Source organism: Mus caroli, chromosome 6 (genome assembly GCF_900094665.2).
Source record: "Mus caroli chromosome 6, CAROLI_EIJ_v1.1, whole genome shotgun sequence".
Lineage (NCBI taxonomy): Eukaryota > Metazoa > Chordata > Mammalia > Rodentia > Muridae > Mus > Mus caroli.
In genome coordinates this window covers 26,292,448-26,316,044 of record NC_034575.1, presented here as the reverse complement: position 1 = coordinate 26,316,044, position 23,597 = coordinate 26,292,448, and the positions used below count along the sequence as shown (strand labels likewise).

At 37.2% G+C, this 23,597-nt stretch overlaps 1 protein-coding gene across 2 annotated transcripts in view; it reads right to left on the bottom strand.

The window, feature by feature from the left end:
* The window catches only part of Mkln1 (muskelin 1), a 111,439-nt gene that overhangs the window by 39,700 nt on the left and 48,142 nt on the right, over nt 1-23,597 (bottom strand). For both annotated transcript variants that reach the window (XM_021164743.1, XM_029478299.1), the window contains exons 7-10: nt 20,286-20,363; nt 18,257-18,322; nt 9,348-9,460; nt 640-852 (exon numbers count right to left, since the gene is read on the bottom strand). In XM_021164743.1, coding sequence (XP_021020402.1) covers nt 640-852; nt 9,348-9,460; nt 18,257-18,322; nt 20,286-20,363 — 470 coding nt within the window. The remainder of the gene's footprint in view (nt 1-639; nt 853-9,347; nt 9,461-18,256; nt 18,323-20,285; nt 20,364-23,597) is intronic.

Sequence of the window (23,597 nt, the reverse complement as noted above, 5' to 3'; positions counted from 1 at the left end):
CTCCCACAGTCTGAAAGCTTGTAAACAGTTTAACTAAGGAAAACTGCCTGTAACGTTCAAAGCAGTTCCTGTTCCCTTTGCCTATGATAAGGATGATGAAGAGGGGTACATCCATAATAATCAAAGTGGTTTCCACATCACTAGTCACGATTGCCTTGTCCGTACACCATTACATGTTGAGTTTAAACTTAATCTAGAACATGCCAAATTCCTACATAGCTCTGTGACAAGTTTCTGATTACAAACAAAACTAAGGATATTTTAGCTTAACTGGAAGGAAGGTTCTAGATTGCAAACTCATTAACTAATGGTTTTAAATTTCTTCCAGAAAAACAGAACAAAACATATTAATAGGGTAAGTTGTAATTCTTATACTATATATAAAGCTCTAGATTTGTTTTCTCTAATACTGCTCCAGCTACTCTCTATACTAAAGTTTTAAATACATTAACAATTACATAAATATTAAGATTAATAGCTTAATATTTTATCTTATACCAAATTTAAAAATATAAAAATAACCTTGCCCTTCCTGAAATCATTTTATTACCTGCCAATGGCATCAATGAGACAGCACTGCAGACACGTCTAGAGCAGACCTGAAGAGCAAAGGTCACTCAGCACTATTAACTCTACTACCTGATGATCAAACACCAACTTTGGTCCACCGTCGGCGGCAGTATCTTCACTTAGTAACATCCAGGTATTAGTGTCAATGTCGTAACGGTAGAAATCACTTTTCAGAGATTTGCTGTTCCTCACAGAGGAATCCAAGTAACGGCCCAATGTGTAGATTTGTCTCCGCTGAATGTCAATGCACATCTTATGACACGATCTGGCACTCGGACCATTCTGGAGAAAGGGGAGGAAAGAAAAGTAGATATCAAAAAGCAAAGAGTAGAAATGCCCTCCTCTGCAGTGTACTTCATTAAAACTTCTAACAAGTCAACTGACGTGGATCTGACACTAGACTAGATAATACTCTAAAAGAGAGCAAAAGTATCAGTGGGAGACACAAACTTTACCCTACAAGTGTTTTAAGTCTGCCAGGAAACAGGTATAAACTACTCTATCCGCCCTGGTACTTGTTTTAATATCCATCATATCATATTCAACATTGTGTTTTACTTTCCTTGAACACAACTCAAGTCCCTATTACACATTAATCTAGTTTAAGGCATATGAGATCTTTAAAAGTATTGTGAACAAAAATAAAAAGATGTACATGTATTATCATATATATATATATATATGGGAGGGATGTGTGTGTGTGTGTGTTTCAACTTGTTTCAACTTTGACAAAAAACTAGCCAGTGCATTTTCTCAATTAAGATTCCAGCACCCCAGATATGTCTAGGTTTGTGTCAGGCTAACCAAAACCAACCTGCATACTTGCTAAATTCTGTTTCCATTATTACTGTGGATAGATGTGTTTCATTGAATCCTTACAAAACCCAATAAGGAAGCAATTATCACTACTTCACAGAGTCTAAACTACTAATCACAAAACTAGAAAGAGATAATGATATCCGAGTCCCACTGTAAGCAGATTGAAAACATTAGAAAGCCCTTTTTTTTTTTCACTTTTATAAACAGTTGTTTTTCCTCAGAAGAGAGGAAGAAGCCAAAATCTAACTGCTAGTACAATGTATGTGCTCAAGACTGAGACGCTGAGACGGGAAAGCTGCTGACTGAGTAACAAGAGCCCGGCTGTGATCTGCAGGAAATAAAAAGCCACTGTAAGGCCCTACAACAAGACAGAACACAAAATAGCAATTATTTTAAGAGAAGTAACATAATGTAATTAACTTGATTAAACGAGGGAATATTACACAAGAAAAACGCTTGACAATACTAACAGTAATTGAGAAAGTAAGCTGATTGGACTCTGTGCTTTTGTACTCATAGGAATTTTTCTAATACATATGTTTTGGAATTTTTTTTGCTAAGATTTCATACATAAGGTAGAAATTTTATTTAAGGGAAAGTTTCTTCCATGATCTCAGAAACAAAGATGACGTTATATGCCAGAAGCCCATGCGGTATTTTCTTTAATGTTAAATTTTAATTTTCAAAAGAGAGATAGAAACTCTTGCTTCTGTCCAAGTATCACTAATAGCATTAAAATGACAGACTGTACCCCAGAGAAAGGAAAATTAGAAATGAAGGTGACAGAAATGAAAATAGAAAACAACCAGAGAATGCTAACATGTAGGTCCTTGGAAAGAATGGCAGTATTTTAAACACCAACAAAGCTAGGCTTTTAGGGAGAGAAAATTCTACCAACACTAGAAATAAACTCAGGAATATTACTAAAGAATAACAGGAATTACAAGGGAAATAAATAATGTTTATTAAGAAAGCAAGTTCAGAGCCAGGTGGATTTCTGAGTTCGAGGCCAGCCTGGTCTGCAGAGTGAGCTCCAGGACAGCCAGGGCTGCACAGAGAAACCCTGACTGGGGAAAAAAAGCAAGCAAGTACAATTTGGCAACAGTTAACAGTGTAGGTAAAAACTTGACAAATAAAATATGTAGATAAAATAGACACAATCCTTGAAAAAAAATATAACCTACCAAATGTTATGAGACATGGAATAAAAATGGAGAGCCCTTTCACATAAAAAGTGATTTGTCATTCTAAAGTCTTCCTAGATTCTAAAGTCTTCCTAGAACAATGGACTCAGATATCTGCCCTGGTAAATTTTATCAAGTATTCATACAAGAAATTGTCAATTTTAGACAAATTCCACTTTAAAGTCTGTTCTATATCACCTCTGAGTTAGTTTTCTGCAGAAAACATCACTCAAACTAAATTACCAATATCATAGCTCTCAGAGTTAAAAGCAGAAAGGAAAAGGAAGGGAAAGCTAATTGATACATAGTGAGAAAACCTTAAGGACATACACATAAAAGTAACTGTGAACATGATGCTATCAATAGGATCAGCAGTTTCAAAAATCAATTTTATTTTATGTGTTTTCATGCATGCATGCATTTACACATGTATACCACTTGCATGTCTGGCACCACAAAGACCAGGAAGGAACTGGATCTTGAGAAAATAGACAGTTATGAGCTGCCAGGTGGGTGTTGGGAACTGAACTCATGCCCTCTGAAAGAGTGGCACATGCTCTTAACTGCTGAGCCATCTCTTATTACCAGATCCAGCAATTTTGAATAGAATAGTTCATTAAAACGTTTCTTGTAGGAAGGCAAAACCAATTTTATGGCTGAAATAATCATGACAATTTGTTACATTAACAGAACAAAAAATATTAATACCAATACAAAAGGAATTTTTGACACAATTCAATACATGTTCATAATAAAACAAAACAAAACAAAACCACAGCAAAAGAGGAATAGAAAATGCTTCAATCTGATAAAGGAATAAGGAAACCTGAAGCCTCGCTGGCACTAAGCAGCAACACATAAATACCCTACAACTGAGATCTGAGGACAGGGGGCTCACTCTCACCACTCTCTTTCACAGTCAAGGCCTCCGGTGAAATGGGAAAGACGTTAGAAAGTGATGAGGGTATGAAGTGAAGAAGAGGAAGAGCACGTGAGGCTGCCTCTACTCATACATAACAAAATTATACTAAAATTATACTATAATTTCGTATAATCATAATCCAAACAAATGGCTCTCTCTGGGGTACTTCAGGCAGTCTATAATGCCAAGTTCTTTCCATGATAACAGTTAACCATTTGCCTCTTCATACTCATTTATAGGCTACATACTTTTCTGATACCCCAAAGTCTGAATGCAGCAGCAGATGTGGCTCAACCACTTCAACTTCCTTCTATTGCATCAAACATTAAAGAGACTTGAAAAGTACGAAACAATGCCATTTTTCTGTGGAATGGTTGTCTGAAAAAACATTTATATAGTTGCTGGTGTTCCAAGTTCATACGGTAATTTTACCTCTGGACTATTGGGAGAACAACTGTAATCAAAGTATGTGTATTTAGCTGGTTATAGTGGCACAAGCCTTTAATTCCAGCCCTGGGGAAGCAGGTGCAAGCAGATTTCTGTGAGTTTGAGGCCAGCCTGGTCTACATAGTTAGTTCCAGGATATCAAAGGCTACATAAGTGAGACCCTGTCTCGGGAAACAACAACACCACCCAAATAGTATGTTTATTCAGAAATTATGATCAAGACAGACATTGTCTCAAAAGAAAAGAACCCTATCAGAATTGAAGTAAAACGGACCAAATCTGTTGCCAATGGTATAAAGCATGTTTTGTATAACAATTAGAACTATGGAACTGTCCTTGATCTTGACACCTTACACCTTCTCAGTGCTCAAAGACTTTTCTATTGAGACTGACAGAGATATGAACAAATGTTTTTTGAGATATCATATGATAAAATAGGACAACATTTAGAAGTCAATCAGTATTTCTCCCATGAACAACACATAAGTAAAAAAGCATGTACAGGTTTTATGAAATCTATCCAACCAGCAAGCAAGACCATGGATTTTAACACAACAGATACAAAGTGCTAAGTGATATGGACTACGTGACAAACTACCATTAAGAAACATTTGTTTATTTGAGACACAACATTAAAGAAAGCAATATGCAGTTGCCTGGAAAAGCTGCTAAAGATCCATCCCCTTGCCCCGAATACATCTATATATGGTCCAATCCTCTTCATTCCTTACATGTAAAGCAAGTTCTAGGAGAGTAAATATATAAACAGATATAAGATTCTGGCTGTCCTTGACTAACCTAATCATTAATGGGATCTCTAAAACACTGAAACAATGTCATTTTTGAAAACAAAAATATGTACATCTGTTGTGGTAAATTAATTAATAAATATTAAAGCTATTTCTAATATAGTACCTCTCAATAAGCATAACCTAAATAAACTGAGAAAACACAAGTTTTTTAAGTATACGAAGGAATCCTAAAACCTTAATACAAATAAATATCCAGTAAGTAGAGCCCTGTCTAATACCTTCTTGCTCAATAATCCTATGAAGTCAGAGATGTTTAAAAAACAAGAGACACAATTAAAATATGCGTGTATGTACATAGATGATATTTTCCAGCACTCCCTTTATGAAAAACTAACCCCGCCTTTTCTAAGAGGACATCTCTCACTATAAAACTCATTTGTGTGGCGCATGCCTTTAATCCCAGTACTCGGGAGGCAAAGGTAGTCGGATTTCTGAGTTTGAGGCCAGCCTGGTCTACAAAGTGAGATCCAGGACAGCCAGGGCTATACAGAGAAAGCCTGTCTTGAAAAACCAACCCCCCCCCCCAAAAAAAAAGAAAAGAAAAAAAAAGAAAAAAACCCCCAAAACAAAAAACTCATTTGTATTAATACCGTTAGCCTGGAAAGAATACTAAAGGTGGATCAGGGTTAATAAAAATGCTTTTCTTTGTGCTTACTTGTAGTGCCAAGAAATACAGGCTCTTATACAAGGCAAGTCCTCTACCTACCACTTAATAACATCTCCAGGCTTTTAGTATTACAGTCTAGCTTCCTTTCATTGTTAACTACTTTAAAGAACATCTCAAACCAATAAAAGCATACTAGCCTAGCTACGTAAACATTTAAAATGATTTTCTCCTTAAGAACTCAGTCTTCCTATCAGCTTTTGATCTCGAAGTGCTTTACTAGACACATGGTTAAATAAATTCAAGTGATTAAGTCATTTTGCTTCCTGATTGTACATCATGCTTTTGAAACGCACACCCTGAGATTCCACCAACAATAACCTATACTCATTGGTACAAAAACTTAGGTATGCAAAATAGTAACTGCCGAATGTTAGAAACAATGAGCTATTTAACTAGGGCAGCATCACCATTCAGTTCATAGATAGACCGACTAAAGGTCTTTAGGCACTGTCTGAGTCACTGTTCTACTGCTGTGAGGAGATACCATGATCAAGGCCACTCTTAGGAAAAAGAGCATTTAATTGTTTGAGGCTTCCTTATCATTTCAGAGGTTTGTTCACTGTCATCAATGTCAGGGAGCATGGCAGCACGCAGGCAGGTGCTGTGGCAATAACTAAGAACTACATCCTCATCGGTAGGCAGAGAGGAAGAGAGAAAAGTCTCTAGGCATGACATGGGCTTTTGAAACCTCAAAGTCCACCCAAGTGACATACTCCCTCCAATAACGACACACTTCCTAATCCTTCTCAAATAGTGCTGTACCCTGATGGCTAACCATTTAAATATATGAGCCTATGGCGACCAATTTTATTCAAACAACCACAGGCCTCTATATAATGGAGAAACAAACTATAAGAAACCTGAGCTCCAATACTAAAACATTTTATTAGCTTCAAAGTAAGAAAATATTTTCATATTTTCATCAAAGCAATCACCGTGATTTTTAACTTCATATTACAATGTATATGGTATAAAAAAAACCAATAGAATGAGCTGGACATAGTGACAAACGCCTATTGTTCCACCATAGACAAGGTAAAGCTAGGAAGTGGCAAAGTTCAAGGATAGCCAGACTGCCCTACCTAGTGAGACCATGTCTCAAACACAAAACAGCTGATAAAGCCTCACACCCAAATACCCATTCTCCTGGATTTTGTATTCATTCTTTTGCTCTACTCCAACACTAACTTTTTACTGATTTACCTCATCTATTTACTTTCAAAAGAATAAGAATATTTATTAGTTGTTTAAAGTAAATTCTGAATAATGCTTCATGCCTATAGGGAATTCAGACCCTAGGTGGGAAAACAAGAATACAAACCAGTTTCAGATGAAACAGCAAACGAGGCTTAAATTCCACGTAGCCTCAAGAAAGGCTACAATCAACAGGGCAAGTGTCAAGTGAGCTTTAGAGAACATACTGACTGAGGCTGGAGACACACAGGGCAAACCCTGCTAAGTGAGACAAGGGGAGACGCGGCTGAACTGCAGGAATGGTTAAATGTGGTTGTTACAGTCAGGTACACTGCTGGCAAGTCGGTGAGGGCTAAACCTGCATGACAAATGGAAGCTTTCACTAAAGTAAAGGAAATATGGGTAGACTCCTTATTTTATTATTGGCTCCCCTCCATACATACTTCCCCATACCCTTTAACATCCCACCACACACTGACTCTGGATGTAGTTATCTGGCTCCTTTTCACAAAAGAGAAAAACAAACTTGGTGACTTGTTCATGGCTTTATCCCCTGGCAGTGTTGTTCTTGCCCCAAGAACAAGTCCCAGTCAGCCTACAGCTAGGCAAAGCAATTAAGCAAAAGAGAACAATGTAGTCTCTGCTGAAGAGTCCTAGGCTAGTCAACAGCTTCTTCCAATGAGTGCACCCAGCCAACCCACTGCCTCCCTCCCGAGCAGATAAAGGCTTACTAGTATGCAACACTGAAGTCCCATTAGTCACTAACGCTAGAGAGACTCAACAGAGACCAAAGTAAATGTTTCTAAAAGACGAATAACTCACTAACTTTGTTTATTTGCTTAGAGGCAGGGTCTAGATGTGTGGCACAGGTTAATCTTGAACTTCCCTATGTAGACACAGCTGGATTCAAACTTTAAGGCAACCCCTAAGATTCTGCTCAGCATGGTCATACATTTCTGTAATTCTAGGAAGATGAAGAAGGATCACAAATCAAAGCCAGCCTAGGCTTTTATAAGTTAGAAAAGGTAGGGAGTGGAGAGGGGAAGGGAGGAAAGGAAACAGACAGGAAAGAACAGCATCAAGAGGAACGGAGAAAGAACATTTGAAATGAAGCACTGGACTCAGTGGCCCTTTGGCATGACTTTGACGTTGACTAGGGAAGATTTTAAAAGGAAGCCTATGCTTACTGACATAACAGTTACAGATATAGTAACCCAATTCAAGACAACAGAGAATACGTAAATTGACTTTAGAGATGTCTTTGTGTTTGTTGAGTACAGAAAAAACATTTCAGAAAATGATCCTTCAACACTGAAGATTGAAGACTGTTTTTTGTTGTTGTTGTTTTTTTAATGTACTTGGGATTAGAAAAAGAAATAGAATTTCAAGGTTTTATGGAAAAATAAGTATCCCCCAAATGATTAATCCTTGGAGCAGCCTGAGTAAGCAAGTTCCCAATGTCCAAAGACTGAAGGCACATCACCAGATACTTCCAATCAGCCTTCCTAAACAAAAATCAGTGGGCTTGATTTAGGTCTTTTTTTATTTCTTTCTGTTATAGTTTATTTTCCAGTCTACAATCTGAAACAGCTTAGATGGAAAATACAATAAAAAATTCTACAGTGATTTGAGGGCAAAGATGAATGTTTCCTTTTCCATATATATACATACACACACATATATATACACACACATATATACATATACATATATAATCATGTAATTACTTAATTCAAAGCCATAAATGAAAGCCATTTTCATTATAGAAATGCTTCATTTATACATATGTAGGCACAAACACAAATATATAGGTAGTATTTTACTTAAAATAAACATCACTTATGAAAACTGACAGGTCTAGCTTAACGATGAGAAGTCATCCTTAGAAATGCATTGTTAGGCAATTTCACCATGTGCCAACATTCTATACTATATCTATATAAACAACTATTTCTATCTTGACTATACACGACTGTACAGTGAAATAATGAGGGGCTAAAACAGGGAGACAAGGAGCTGGAGAGATGGCTCAGCAGGTAAGAGCACTTGCTGCTCTTGCAAAGGATCTGGGTTCAGTTCCCAGCACCTCTCACATGGTAGGCCACAACCATCCATAACTCCAGTTCAGGGGGATCTGATGACATTTTAAGACCTCTGCAGGCCCCAGGCCTGCATGTGATGCACATACATGCATGCTGGCAAAACACTCATAAAGAAAAAACAAAAGGAATTTCTTTTAAAAAGCTAGACAATGTGGACATCAAAAGTAGACACCAAAAGACGACACCAAAAGACTGCTTTCCAGAGGAACTACAATTAAGATGGTGGAGGCTAGACTAACTCAGTACCACTGTACTTTGAGGCCTTGTGCTCCATTCTTATCAGTGCATGGGGGAAAAAAAAAAGAATATGGGCAACAAGAGTAGAGTGCTGAGGCCTGAAAAGATGCTACACAACTACACTGCTAAGGTAAAGTGCTCAAAAGTTAAACAACAACAACAGAAACCTATTGCTATCTAACTCTACAGAATAGACTTGGCTAAATATACCAGTAATTGATGAGCCAGGGATAGAAATTCAAATGCAAGAGTTTTTAAAACTAATTTATTTTCTTACTTCAAAATTCTTTTGCTACAACTATAGGGAAACATCAGAGAAGAAAATAAGCATGCAGAAAGTACATAACCACACTCCTACCATGAGGTAGATGAACGAAAAGACTAGGAACTTGCCTCTTTCTCAGTGTCTCTAGAAATACATGTCCACTGGTTCTCCTTCACACTGTATGCCCAGAAGTCAGCAAGATCTTGTGTTCCATCCCAGCCACCAAACAAATAAACAGTCTCTATGAAAATCAAAAAAAGTACGTATTAAGAAAGCCTTAAGGATAAGGGTGTAGGCAGCAGACTCACTCAACTGTCTCAAAACACACTTAAGAAGGTACTTCCCATAGTTTTTACAGTGATAAATGTGTAGCTTTCAAAACGCACTCCAGCCATTCTTAAACCTAAGTATGTGCAAACACTGCTTCAGAACTGTATTTTGAGAAATTTATTTAAAAATTAGATCACTAGACCATGTCCCCCAGGATTCTGATTCTAAAGTTCTTTAGTAGATAAAGGGTCTGTATTTTTAAAGTGTCCCAGATGAAGTTGGTGCAGTCAGTTTAAGAATGTGTTGGACCATGTGCAGTTTATATTTATCAGCTTAACAATGCAGCAGCATTTTACTGACTAAAGACTGACAGCATTACTCAAAACTCTAAATATCAAAACTTAGAATTCACAGGGAAGAAGAATAACATGAGGAGGCATGGACGTTACTAGGAGGCGATGGGGAGGATCACATTAAAGGTGATGTCGCCTTAATGCCAAAGCAATGGTTAAAACTAACTCAATCTTAAGAATAAACTGATATAAAACATTAGTAGTCCCGTAAGAACTGAGCTAATATTTTACAAATATATTAATCTAATACCTTAAGAAATAAATATATTGTCACTCTGAAATGTCTACTGCATTTATACTTTATTACTGTAACAAAATTATTTGTCTCATTGAACCTTTATATTGAACACTATATCATAGATCCTTCCCTATATAAAGCCTTTCCTTTTGTTAAGTATCTCCCCCTTTGTAAATATGGTGTACGTACTGATTACAAACTGTCAAGCCACTGACCCATTGAAGTGTCTGTTTTAAGACTATACATATGGCAGCTATCATCTAAATTGACTAGAAAGCTCTTTCTAGTCAGAGTTGGGCTGTCATCTAAGATTTTGTCATGTTCTCATATTATTTCAAATTTTAAGCAACCTTTCTAAGTAAAATGTCCATAAATGCTTCACCTGCTCTCAGAGTAAGAACAGTCCACTGGAGGAAGATTGAGTTCTAGTGCTAACTGGATATTATGGTTCAAAACTGCAATGTCTCCCAAAGGCTATTCTTGAAGTTGGTCCTAGTTGGTGGAACTCTCAGGAGGAGGCCTTAGTTGTAAAAGGTAGGTTACTAAGAGTGTGCCCTTTAAGATACTATGCTGTCCTGGCACGCCTGTCCTTTTTCCTGGCCTCCACTGTGTGAGTAGTTCTGCCAACCCTTTCCTACACTGAACAAAACTCCCCTAAAACTTGTCAGGTGTATTGTCACAGCGACAAAAGGCCTTGACTAATGAAGAAACCTGATTCCAGAGAAGTAGGCCTATTGTTGCCACTAACAAGGCCATGTGGTTCCTTGAACTTGGTTTGTAGAAAGAGCTTAGAAATGTTTAGGGCAACAGCCTAGAGAACAACTAGGATGGCAGAGGGAGAGCTTAGCTGGAATCCCAATGGAGCTCAGAAGACCATGTGACTGTGTAGACAGATTTGAAAACCTTTGTTTGTTTAAAAAAACTACACAAGTTTGAAACATGAAGACATGGTTTCTGAAGAGCTTGGTGCCATTTCAAAAGAAGCCAGGTTGAGACAATAGGAAAGATGCCACAGGAACATGTTGGGAATTGGCCAGATGCCCATCCACTGCAAAGAGTAAACCAATTAGAAGACTTTTCATTGAGAAATCAGAGCCTCTAGGGCACTATAACCTCACACCAAATGAAGTTATTTCCCAAAGATGATTTCACCATGCCGATCTACCCAGGCACCCTGAGCCCTCTTACACTGTCAGCAGGCTTTGGTGTAGTTTACCTAATGCTGGTTTTGCAGACATGTAGAATGCTAGAGTCAAAATCATGAAGGTTTCTACTCAGATTTCAAAGAAAGGCTTAGAGGTGAGACAATGTGTACATAGAGTTCCTGCAAGGGAAATGCATGAAGCTGCAGGGACAAAGCCAAGGATACAAATGAACACCAGGAAGTTAAGATATTTCAGGAACATGGGATTATACTGAGGACTGCTGTAGGCAATGAGAAAAGCTAGCCTCAAAGAGAGGCCCTGTGAGTTTTAACCATCAAATGGTGAGAAGACATCCCTTTTAGAACTGGGCTCTCAATGTTGTTTCTGAAAAGCAGGTCTCTTCCTAGTATCATAACATCACTCACATACCCTGGAGACTGGAGACAGGCCACAAACTTCATTCTATAAGTCCGTTCCTCCATTTTGGAATGAAAATATTTACTCTTGTCATTTCATGTTTGAAGCTTATTTTATAGAGACCTACCTATCTTTAAAAGCTTGAGTCTTAGCAGAGATTTTGGATTTGAACTTCTAGCCCTTACAGGCTGACTCCTAAAGGCTTGGTCATGGCTAAGAAACACCAGTTCAGTAGGCTCTAGGAACTGTAGGAGGTGGGTATAGCTAGAAGTCGGTCACTGGAACAGTGTTCTTAAGGGTAGTATCTTCTCTTAGTTTCCTGTCTATGCTCCCTCCTTCCTTCCTTCCCTCCCTCCCTCTGCTTCATGGCCACCATGATGGACTAAAATCTCTAAAACTGTGAACCAAAATAAATACTCTCTTCCCCCCTAAGCTAGTTTTCGGAGGTATCTGGTACCAACAGCAGGAGATTATTAATCTTATTACAAAACTCTGTTGGGAATCCCCCAGATCTAAATTATACAAAAACATACTGAAAGTTGTCAAAAATGAACATTTCTATTTTTAAAAAGGAAAAATTAACAAAAACAAACCTCCAGTTACCTTTCAGTTTCTAAGAATCCCAGACACAGTAACAACTGTATTACTGAACTGGACTCCAAGCTAACCAATACCTGGAATCCCTTTGGCACTATAAAACTATAAAACAATTATTTTAAACTACTAAAAATCTGTCTTATTTCATAACTATAAAACAATCTATTATCATTAGTTAAATAGCATTGTTTCCTAAATGACATACAGTAATGTCCAGACACATAATTTTACAAGAAGAAGAAATCAAAGAATTTTCATCTGGCTTAAGATTATATGCCAAGACCTCACTATAACAGCAATTAACCGTGTTAATTTCTGAAGCTTGTAGAAGGAGGGCCATATAACTAAAATAGCAATAGCAATTGACCTTTTGTTTTATAGTGCTTCTGGGCACCCTCTGGATAAGGTTACCCTGGTTCATTAACTTTAGTAACCCTTCCTCTTAGGCTCTGAGTTCTCAATGTTCTTTCTGAAAAGCAGGTCTCTTTGTACGCATAAACTCTCACAGCAAAGAAAGCCCACATTTCCACAACAGCCTCATTGATAGCTGAGCAAAATAAAATCTGGCACAGGGCAAGCATCCCAACAGAATTAAGCCAAGATGTCATTCCTGTCCATGGAAGCTTTGTGGCCCAAATGAAGCAATAGTACAGGGAAATGAATTCTGTAAAAACTTTTTTTTATATATATACCCAAATAAAAGAGGCATAACAAAAAATTTTAATTACATCACCTAATCACTTAAGTCTCACAAAGATAAATCATCCAGAAACAAATACCAAAAAGTGTCACTAATATACAAAAGATAAAAAGGTTTAAACTATGAAGCTATCTAAAGAGAACTATGGAAAGAAGTACGGCGTAGAAAAGAAAGGAAAAGCATAAATCTTAGCAGGGAATCCGGCCTACTGGAAGTCCATGTCCACACATACAAGTCCTGTAGCGCCGTGCGTGCATGTCCTGAGGAGCTCAATCTTCCTCAAGCAGCAACCTTCTTCTGCTCAGTATTTCCCCTTAAAGGAATATAGGCTAGCCTGGCCATGAATTTCTCTTAGCACTCCAACAATATCTATTTGAAAAGATTAAAGCACTGATTTGAACTTACAAACCACTGAAAAGAAAGTTGAACTAGTTCCTTAGCCTTGAAAAACTTACAATCTGGTTGTGACTATACAGTGTATGTAAGTGACCACAGGGCAGAGGAGACCAAGTCCCATATGAAGGCAAAAGCACAACAGGCATTCTACAACAAAAGAATACCTGGCTGAGGGACACAGCACAGATTTGTGGTAAGAGTAGCTTTGTGTTCTGGAAAGTAAAACAAGGCACAGAAAAGCTGTTCAAGCAATGTAAAATGAGTAACAATGATATGGAGACAGCGTGACAGCAGTGTTTTAAAGGCATAAACTCCAAAGTCAGGCTTCAATCTCCACTCTCTACAGCTGTGTGACCTCAAACGTTCTTGAACCACTATTTTCCTAATTTCTAAATATGGTTATCATTCATAAAGACACAGTGAAGACCTATACATTGCATTCAGAGAAGTTAAACTATATGATGGATAAGTAGATAAAAGAAAATGTATAAAAAATAAGGACACAAAGGTAGTGGCCAGACAGAAGTTTAAAAAGACAGGCAGTGACTAGATCAAGTCAAAGTTCAACTATTAGGGCTTAAACTTAATCCCACAAACACTGAAGGAACTATAGAAAACCTTAAGCAGGGGGGTTGGTTAGGATCTGAACTTGCTGCAGAACTGACTGAAAAGGAAGACATAGGGAATGAGAGAGATCAGTGGCAATATGATTAATAGTAGCCTATTTTCAAAATTTCAAGCCAATTTCATTTAAGAGACCACTTCAGGCAATCACCAATCAATCCACAAATTACTATTTCACAAATGTTACAATTAAACTATAATTCTTGGGTACAAAGGATATAACATTTAGTACTAGAACCAAATAAACCATGTATCTACAGTGCTACAATTTACACATTGAACATGAAGTAAAAGTAAGGGAGGTATGTTAAAACAAGTAAAGAATTTGGCCTTTGTACACACTTGTACACATTTTTGTATAGTAAAGCAGGCTTTTGCTTCAAGTACTCAACTGCAGTATCTACCACTCTACTTAGTAAATCAGACTGCTGAATGCATAAACCTCCACAAGATGGCACACTACAATTAAACAAGTTTGCCCATTTTGAAACTATAGACTGTATCAACTATGTCCTAACAGATACAGCCAAAAAGTCAGACACAAAATCAAGTGTCAACAAGAAGGCAGGAGCCAGTGAAATGGCTCAGTGGATAAAGTCTGATGGCCTGAGTTAACCTGACTACAAAAAGTTGTCCTCTGGCCTCCAGATACACATTGTGACACTCACCCTCAAACACAAATCATACACAGCACAAAAGGCAGAACTGTAGCCACATGAATGTCTGATTGTAGTTAACAACCCAAACTCTCCTTTATTCACGTCATTAAAAGGCTAAGGGAAACTGAGATAGTTTTTTTTAAAGCACTTTAATATGGTTGCTACAGAGGTAGTTCAGGGTTCAGAAAGTTACGGACAGCCTCTGTGACAACTCCACCAGCTTCTCTGCAGGTGTCAAAGAATGGTATATGTTACCTGAGTCTTATAACCTACTCAGAGGGCAGTCGTGGGATTTATACCTTAAGTTCCTAAAATTCAGCAATAATTACACAGGAAGAACAAATAACCTAAAATAAGACATTCTATGCTTAAAAAAACAAAAACAAAACACGTCTTTTCACACAACCTGTTTTACCTAAATCACAGTTGAAACCCAACTCACAATTAAAGAATATTAAGTAAAGAGGTATCAGTTTCTGAGACTATAGTTAATAAAACTAACATACCAATAGATACAGTAGGACACAGTATCACATTTCTCTGCTACTACGGAAAGTACAATATGGTTCATGATGGAATAAGTTTTGGCAATTAAATATTAAAATTTAAGTATAAACTTTTATGCCTCGGATCTGGCATTAAGCAAGCTTCTATTCAAACTGCTGACTGGAAAAAAACCACTGAAACTTAGAACTATTAACCTGAATGTTTAAGAAAACGAGCTCTATGAAACACTGGGAAGGAACAACTGCTTTGGCATACAACCACACCAAATAAGCCAAAATAAAACTTACTTAGTTTTACAGGCACACACTATTATGCCTAGCTGTACTTGGCTTTTAATTTATTTCCATACATGACTCACTGCTATTTGTGGCTATTTTGTTTTTTCTCTTTTAAGCCTTGCTGGAAGAGGAGTGTGACTTCTACTGTATCCTGTATCTGACCCACTCCTAATTGACACGCCTAGTACAGGCATGAGACAGCACCATGCTCCACTCCAGCCAGCCCTGCTCCTCACACCTCAATTAACTCATATAAACTCTGAGACTAGAGAAACCTCAACAATAGACTCAAACAGGTAAGACCCCCGGGGCGGTTTGTTGAAGACCTGCTCTTGGACACCCACATACCCTACAACAATGGAGGAAAACAACACAAAGGCTATATATAGCATTGCACCTAGCAAGGAAGGACCTTAGCATGACTTACTCCCATCTCCTTTTAGAACATACATCACTGACCACACTAGAGGAATAATCATAGGACTAGACAGATTTACTGCAGAATTTCATAAAACCTTTTACAGAACCAAGAACAATGTTCTTCAAACTATGCCATAAAACAGAAAGAAAAGACGATTTTTAAACTCATTCTATAAAGCCAATATTATCCTGGTAACAAATATAAAGATGTAACAAAAGGAACATATATACTATATGAATATATATGTAAAAATCCTTAATAAAAATATTGCAAACCAAATTCAATTAATACTCGGACAGATTATACACCATGATCACATGGGTTTCATTCTAAGAATACAAGGATGTATGTGCAAATTAACAAATATTATACAACATATATAAACAAGAAGGCAAAAAAAAATCACATGATGTGATATGTGATATCAAAAATCACATGATATGATATGTCATATGATAGCAGATTATCATGTTGAATGAGAAAACTGAAAGCATTTCATCTAAAATTGCCATTATTTAATGCAGTATTTTAAATTTTAAGTGAAATAATGAGAGAGATTAAAAGGTTACAAGTACAAAGAAAGGGAGAGGGAGGGAAAGGGAGAAAGATGGAGGGGGAAGGTTGGAGAGAGAGAGAGAGAGAGAGAGAGAAAGAGAGAGAGAGAGAGACTAACAGGTTACAAGTAGAGAACCCATCATAAAAAGATTAAAATCGGGTACTAGTAGATGGCTACACCAGTAAATTCCTTGTCACATAAACATGAGCACCTGAGTTTGATCCCAGTACCCAGCTTGTAATATCAGAACTAGGGAGAGAGACCAGGAGGCGTCCATCCGGTCTAGACAAACTGGTGAACTCTCCATTACTCTCTTACTGCTTTGTTCCTTCACCTCTCACTTCTCTCACTCTTCTCTTCCCTTTATCTTTTGTCTTCTTTCCTCTTCTCTTTCCCTTTCTCTCTAGCCTCCTCCCTCTCTCTCTCTCTCTCTCTCTCTCTCTCTCCCTCCCTCCCTCCCTCCCTCCCTCCCTCCCTCCCCTGCATTTCTATAATAAAGCTCTTAAACCATAAAAAAAAAAATAGAGACTATCTCAAGAAGCAGAATGGACAGCAGATGGTGACATCCATTGTCAACCTGTCTCTACATACACATGCATAAATGCACACACGAGCATGAGCACACACAATATGTTTATGTAACACACAAGATTAAATCACATGACTGTAATAATCATTCCTATTATACTTGCTAAAAACACAATTTCTATAGTTACTCAAACAGGAATGATGGTATGATCCTGGCCCACTTAGAAACTGCTACAATTTTGTCTCTAGTGCATAAAACAGATTATGGTAGGAAAGAGGTCCACGCCTTCATCTTCTGAGCTTCCCAAGAAGAACCTCTGCTAAATGTAATCTTCAGTGACATTGTAAAACTAAGTTCTGACCTGACATTTGCTATCAGTCGAATCTTTCTTTTCCACCTTCAAATTCCATAACCTATTTTTAAATTATCTTTTTCTCATATGTGCACATTCCCTGTCATGTATGGTCTCTTTCCCACAGACTGCAGAGTAATAAGCTCTCTGGAGCTTCTGCCTGTTGAAGGTCAGCTTTAAGTGTCAAGGTCGCCAAACTGGAACAAAGTGCATTTTGCTGAGGAAATTTAAGGGGCTTTTCCACACAATTTCTCTTAGTGTGTTAATAACAAGAAAACAGTCTATATATAAATTTGCCTCTTTAATAACAAACCTAGGCAAGCTTGTTACTCTGACACAGGAAAACGAGCGCTTAAGAGGCTGCATGCTATTCAAGCCTACTTATGTAGGTCAGGCGAGTATTTGCGAGAAGGGGCACAGATTAGGAAGCAAGATCCTACACCTTGAAAGAAAAGTTTTCCAAAGGCTCTAACAGTATTCTCAAATTCTAAAGTTACTATATAGTTAACAAAGTGTAAAGTGAAGTATTCAGTCTTAGTACTAACAGTTTTTGAAAATAGTCAGACTTAGTTTCCAAACTGCATTTTTCTAACTATTCACAAAATAATATGAATCTACAATATTTTTGCTCAAGTACTAAGGCAGCACAACAAAGTGACAAAATGCTATAAATACTCTTAGAAAAAAGGTAAAATGCTGTTTGAGCAACTCCCGGCATTATATAGAGTAAAGGTTTATACACTGTAACTACAGGAAGGCCAAGTTGCTCTTAGGGTATCTAACTTCATTAGCACAGCAGCCTCCTCGCTCACTGTCAAGTTTTAGACAAGCAATCAGTGCTTGTTGTCTTTGCTACTCAGTTTAGTGAATAATATTTAACCTTGTCATAAATGGGAAGAGAAGTGTCCGCTCTTATAAACGATCTTAAATGTAGGCACTGACACATATGGCATGCAGCTTTAAGATGACGATGGACTGCTGCTAACAGGACTCACCTGTCTGGACGTCAATGACCATTTGATGGCCCCCTCTCATTCCTGGTCTGTTATCTTCTCCATCACCTGGAGAAGAAAATATATTTTCTATAAAGAAATAATAAAACCTTGAATTCTAGAGGAGTAACTCTACTCTAAAGGGCAGTTACAAGCATTCCACATGGACTCCTTCAAAATATTAAAAATAAGTAAAAGAATTCATAAAGGAAAAAATACTTTTGTTTCAAATACTCAAACAGTTACAGGATTCTAGGATACAGTGTGTCTGCACATGTGCTTAAGATCAAAAACAGGTCCCCACAAATAATGAGCAGGACTCACCCACAGGGTTGCTACACTCTTGGCTCTAAGGTTACAGGATGCTAATATCACACCTGATATAAACCAGAAGGCCTAAAGTTTTCTAAATAAATCTCCCATTAGTTGAAATAAAGTAGTTTGGCAAATACACTTCCCCGGTTTTTGTATGTAAATTGACATCATCTAACTCTGTACTAATTACACAGGAACACTATAAAATAATTGAAACGTCAACTTTTATACAGTTTTAAGCTACTTAATGATAAGGAATACTTTATGAGAAATGCACTGTTAGGTGAATTCTGTTTTTGTGTATATATCAGTATATTTACACAAACCTACATGGATTGCCTATTTTATACCTAGCCATATGGCAAAACATTTTACTACACTAAGTATTAACTTTAGGCAATTACAATGTCTGCATTTTTCAAAATACATAATTACAGAAAGGCTCAGTACTTACACTAGATAGGAATTTTTCAGCTCAATTAAAAGCTCCTGGGATCATCATTATTGACCAAAATATTACTATGAAACATATGATTGTATACAGAAACCGGAACAAAGCCAAAATCTTTCATCTACTCTGTACTCAACAATTCTTTCTCCTTTGTCACAGCTAGGCCGTTCATTATTACTGAGGCCTTGCCCTCTTCTCTCCTCCAGCCAGTCTGATTTCTTTCAAAAGTAAATTTAAAAAAATACAAAGAAATTAATTTTTAGTATTAGTGTTTTACATATTTAATCTGTTTGCAAATATGTGTCTAAATAAAATCACCTTACATAGGACTATAAAAATATAAGTATGTTCACATAACATACTTCAAGAGGAAATTTCAGTGTATATTAATGATTAAAGCTATAAAAGGTTTCTCACAAGGGAAGAGAAAGGCTTGGAAACATATGAAGATCACAAGAACCAAATGAACACCTCCTGAACCATCTTTCTTTAATGTAAACTTATGCAATAAAACATTGCTTCTACCTGACAAAAGTCAACACAATATACAATACAGTGACAAGAATCCCACCATATAAAAATAAGGGGCTAATGAAGAAGACTCAAGTCTGAATCAGATTCTGAGTTTGAAAAACAAAATAAACAAACAAACAAACCAGTCCCTACTAGACATGAAGGCCCTAAGGATCTGCGTCTCCCAGAAGAAAGCATGAAAGCAATCACTAAGGCATTCAAATACTCCAGTGCCTCTAAGATGCAACTGTACTGTGCATAATTTAATTAGAATTATAAAGTCAACCTTATTATTATCTGTGTATAAAGTTAATCATTTGTCCCTTTTATTCTCAAACGGTCTATTGTGTTTAGATATTTTGTGGAAGTTAGGTTTCCAGGAGCGTATATAGTGACAGCAGTGTGCTCTCATGTTACATACCTCTACACAGCAGTTTGGAACAGCATTCTGTGGGAAGAACAAATAGAACTGCTCCATGTTTTGTCATAGTGATTAAACAAGACCTTAAAAGACAAGTTTAGATACAGTAACCTAGGGCTAGGACTGTCGCTCATCAGGGACAGTGTCTACCAAACACGAACAAGATCAGAGTTCAACTGCTAGCCTCAGGAGAAAAAAATTATGTATAATAATCCATTCTGCCATCTAGTTAAATAACATGTGCTTTCATTAACAGAGAAAGAGCAAGTTTAGACCATCTAATGAAAACAGACTATAAAGAAGAAACAGAATAAGCAGGCAATGCAGCTCACCTTTGGTGCTCTTAGGAATAATCTGACTCCACCGTGGCTTATACTCCTGTTGACTGATATACTGATTGAACAAGCCATCTGCAAGCATAAAAAATAAGAATTTGTTTTATTTTATTTTATATATATATAAAATACACATACACACATATATACGTATATGTATGTGTGTGTATATATATATGTATATATATATGTATATGTATATATATGTGTGTGTGTGTATAGATCCTCCTAGTATGCTACCCAAATATAAATAGTAAATTATTAGTTGACATAACAACAGGAACAAAACGCATCAGCAGCAGCCCATATTAAATTGGTGTTCCTGGGATGAGTGCATTAGCTGCAGTAAAGTTACTCATGCACTCAATGGTTAAGTATGTGACTTCAACAAATGCCTTGCAAGAGGGAAAGTAAGGACAACTGAAGGTAGAAACCAGATGCAGCAGAAAATAATTCATAAATAATCTGAATACCTGCTTATTTCATCGAAACACAACCTTAAAAATACCTTTAAAATAATTTCTGTCATCAATGTAAATACAAATGGAGAAAAGGAAGAACAATGAAAGCCTGGAAGAATATTTCCCCTGGCGATTTCTCATCACCATTCTCTCTTTGATTTATTACTTTTAAAGTCTTTAGCCTCTTGTAATAATCGATTTTTTAATTCCAGTGTCTTCCCATTAAAAGTACTTAAGAGCCCATACATTTGTTACCAGAATACCAAAAGAAAAGAAAAAAAAACAAGTAAGGAAACACAAATGCCAACAGCTTTGGTGTAGGTACTTTATAGTACAATCTCAGAGAAAGAAAAAACATGTTAAAATGCAAATTCCAGTTTTCTTTAGGCACCAACTGACGAAGAGATAAAGGTACTGCTAGTAGCAATGGGACTGCATTTACTGATGCTGCCAAATGTTATAAATCTGCTGTGTCTTAGTTCATTTAATCCTAAGAACAACCGTAAGGACTGCACCGCCCTATTTTAAGATGGAGAAGTGCCATCTTAATTTAGAGAATTAAGGAGATTCATCAAACTCACAAATATCGTAAATAGTGGGTGGGGCGATGACTCAGATTCCACTTTGCTCTTCTTCTGAATCCTTCCTCAGTATACTTTTCATCTTCGTCCTGGAGGAGTTACTACACTAGCTACTGTCTTGAAACGGAGATTGCGCTTCCCCCCACATCTACTCTACTCCAAATGATTATCACCCCCTCCACTCGTTTCTGTTGAAAGTTTATAAATGCTATCTAGAACCCAATTCTAGATAAGGAAACAGAAGGAATATTCTAGAGGACGTGTAAGCAATGCTTCATGCTTCTAAACAGACATTAGCCAAGAAAAAAGGGACTTCAATTACTCTGGACACATTTTCATATACACATGCAAAAATAATGTACACAACTACTAAACCTATTTATAGACCTAGGGAAAGAGTCAACTCTGTAATAAAGACAGAGCAGAGGAAGATAAAGAAACTACATCAGTGAACCAACCAAGCAGGAAAGCCACCTCACTCTGGGCTTCTTGTTGGGTCACAGTCTCCTTTTCCATCCATCCACATAACTTAACTGAGAGCACTTGCTCCCTCATGAACCTGACCTTTGACCCTGATTTCTATCTCAATGAGGATTTTCCTCCGACACTGAAAACAGAGACTTGACCAAAAACATAATACAATGTCTCTTTTCCATAACTTGCATACCTGGAACTTAAACAACCACCCTAATAGCTTCCTTTTCTGGGTTAATCATGAAGCTGTTGTAGCCAACCCTACACAATCATTGAATGTCTGTCTTTCCTTGCCTTTGGAACCTTATAAACTTGGTGGGAAAACAAAGTTCCTTTATACATCAGCACCCAAACTTAATGTCACGGCTCCTGCCTATAATCCTTGTACTTTGAAGGCGGAAGCACAGTGCTGCCTTTAGAATGAGGCCAGCCTGGGCAACGTGGTAACGTCCAGGCTTCCTGGACTACATGTCATCCAGGTCCCGTGTCCCCTCCAACTCCTGGCACTCTGAGAAGCTGGCACTTGTACTTCATGGCGATGGAAGGAGAAGGGCATGCAGCAAGCACAGCTGACTCAGTGAGTGTTTCTACTACAGCCCTTTACCGTAACCACACGGAACCTCGTTTTACTCAGCCTTCCTGAACAAAGCCTTCTTCATCAAAACATCTGGGAACCTTTCCCCGCTTCCAGATACAATGAGCTGTGCTCTTGTTCATTGTAGTAACAGGACAGAGAAACAAAACAACAAAAAACAAAACCAAATGTAAACATATTATATTGTCAAAATAATAAATTTTATCTAGTTTTATTTATTTAGGGATATATAAAAGCTTTAAAATGACTTTCAAATTTAAAAAGACTATAAAATTATTCACAAAGAAGTAGAGTAGCCCAGGGAGCTGGCTCACTGGGTAAAACTTGCCATAATGATGAGGTAAATATAAACAGAAAACACAAACAAAGAAATCAGGAAAATTATAACAGAAAAAGAATGAATTTCACTTTTCTGTTTGCTTTTTGAGACAAGATCTCACCTTGGCTGGCCTGGAACTCAGTATGTAAAGGAGGCTACCCTAGAACTCACAGAGATCCACCTGCCTCTACCTCCTGAGAGCCGGGATTAAAGGTATAGCTGCCTTTTCCCATTTGATGTAATATGTAAAAATTAGCATATATTCCTTCTCCTGATCCCCTTTCTCCTTTCATCCTCCTTTTTAAAGAAAATTTCATGTATCCCAGTCTGTCTTCAAACTCACAATTCAGCTGAGTATGACCTGAACTTCTGCTCCTCCTGCCTGAGAAGAGCAGAGATCACACGTGCCTATCCTCACTATGTGGAGCTTCGATAAGACTCAGGGTTTCGAGCATGCCTGGCGAGCACTCAGCAGCTGATCTACCTTTTCAGGCTAGAGAAAAATTTTCAAAGAGAAATTAAAAATGTTTATTAAAAATATACATCACTTTAAGGAGAAAGGCAAACAGTTACTAATAGTTTAGGAAGTTTATTTCTGACAAAAATCTAAAACAGGAAATCAGAAGTCCCAAAAAAGAAAAATATCCTAAAGAAATTAAAAATGCCATTCAGAGGAAAGTACACTAAGTTGCTAATAATTTTCAAACTATTTAGCTTACGTCTTCAGCTTCAGTACCTCTCCTGTTCTTCTGTGATTATGACTATACTAAATAAACACACAGTAAAATCTTCACTGGGCATGCATTATTCTTTTTTTCTTTTCTTTAATAGCAGAAACCCCTTAAAACTACAAGACTAAAAAGGAGACTCAGGAAGCTT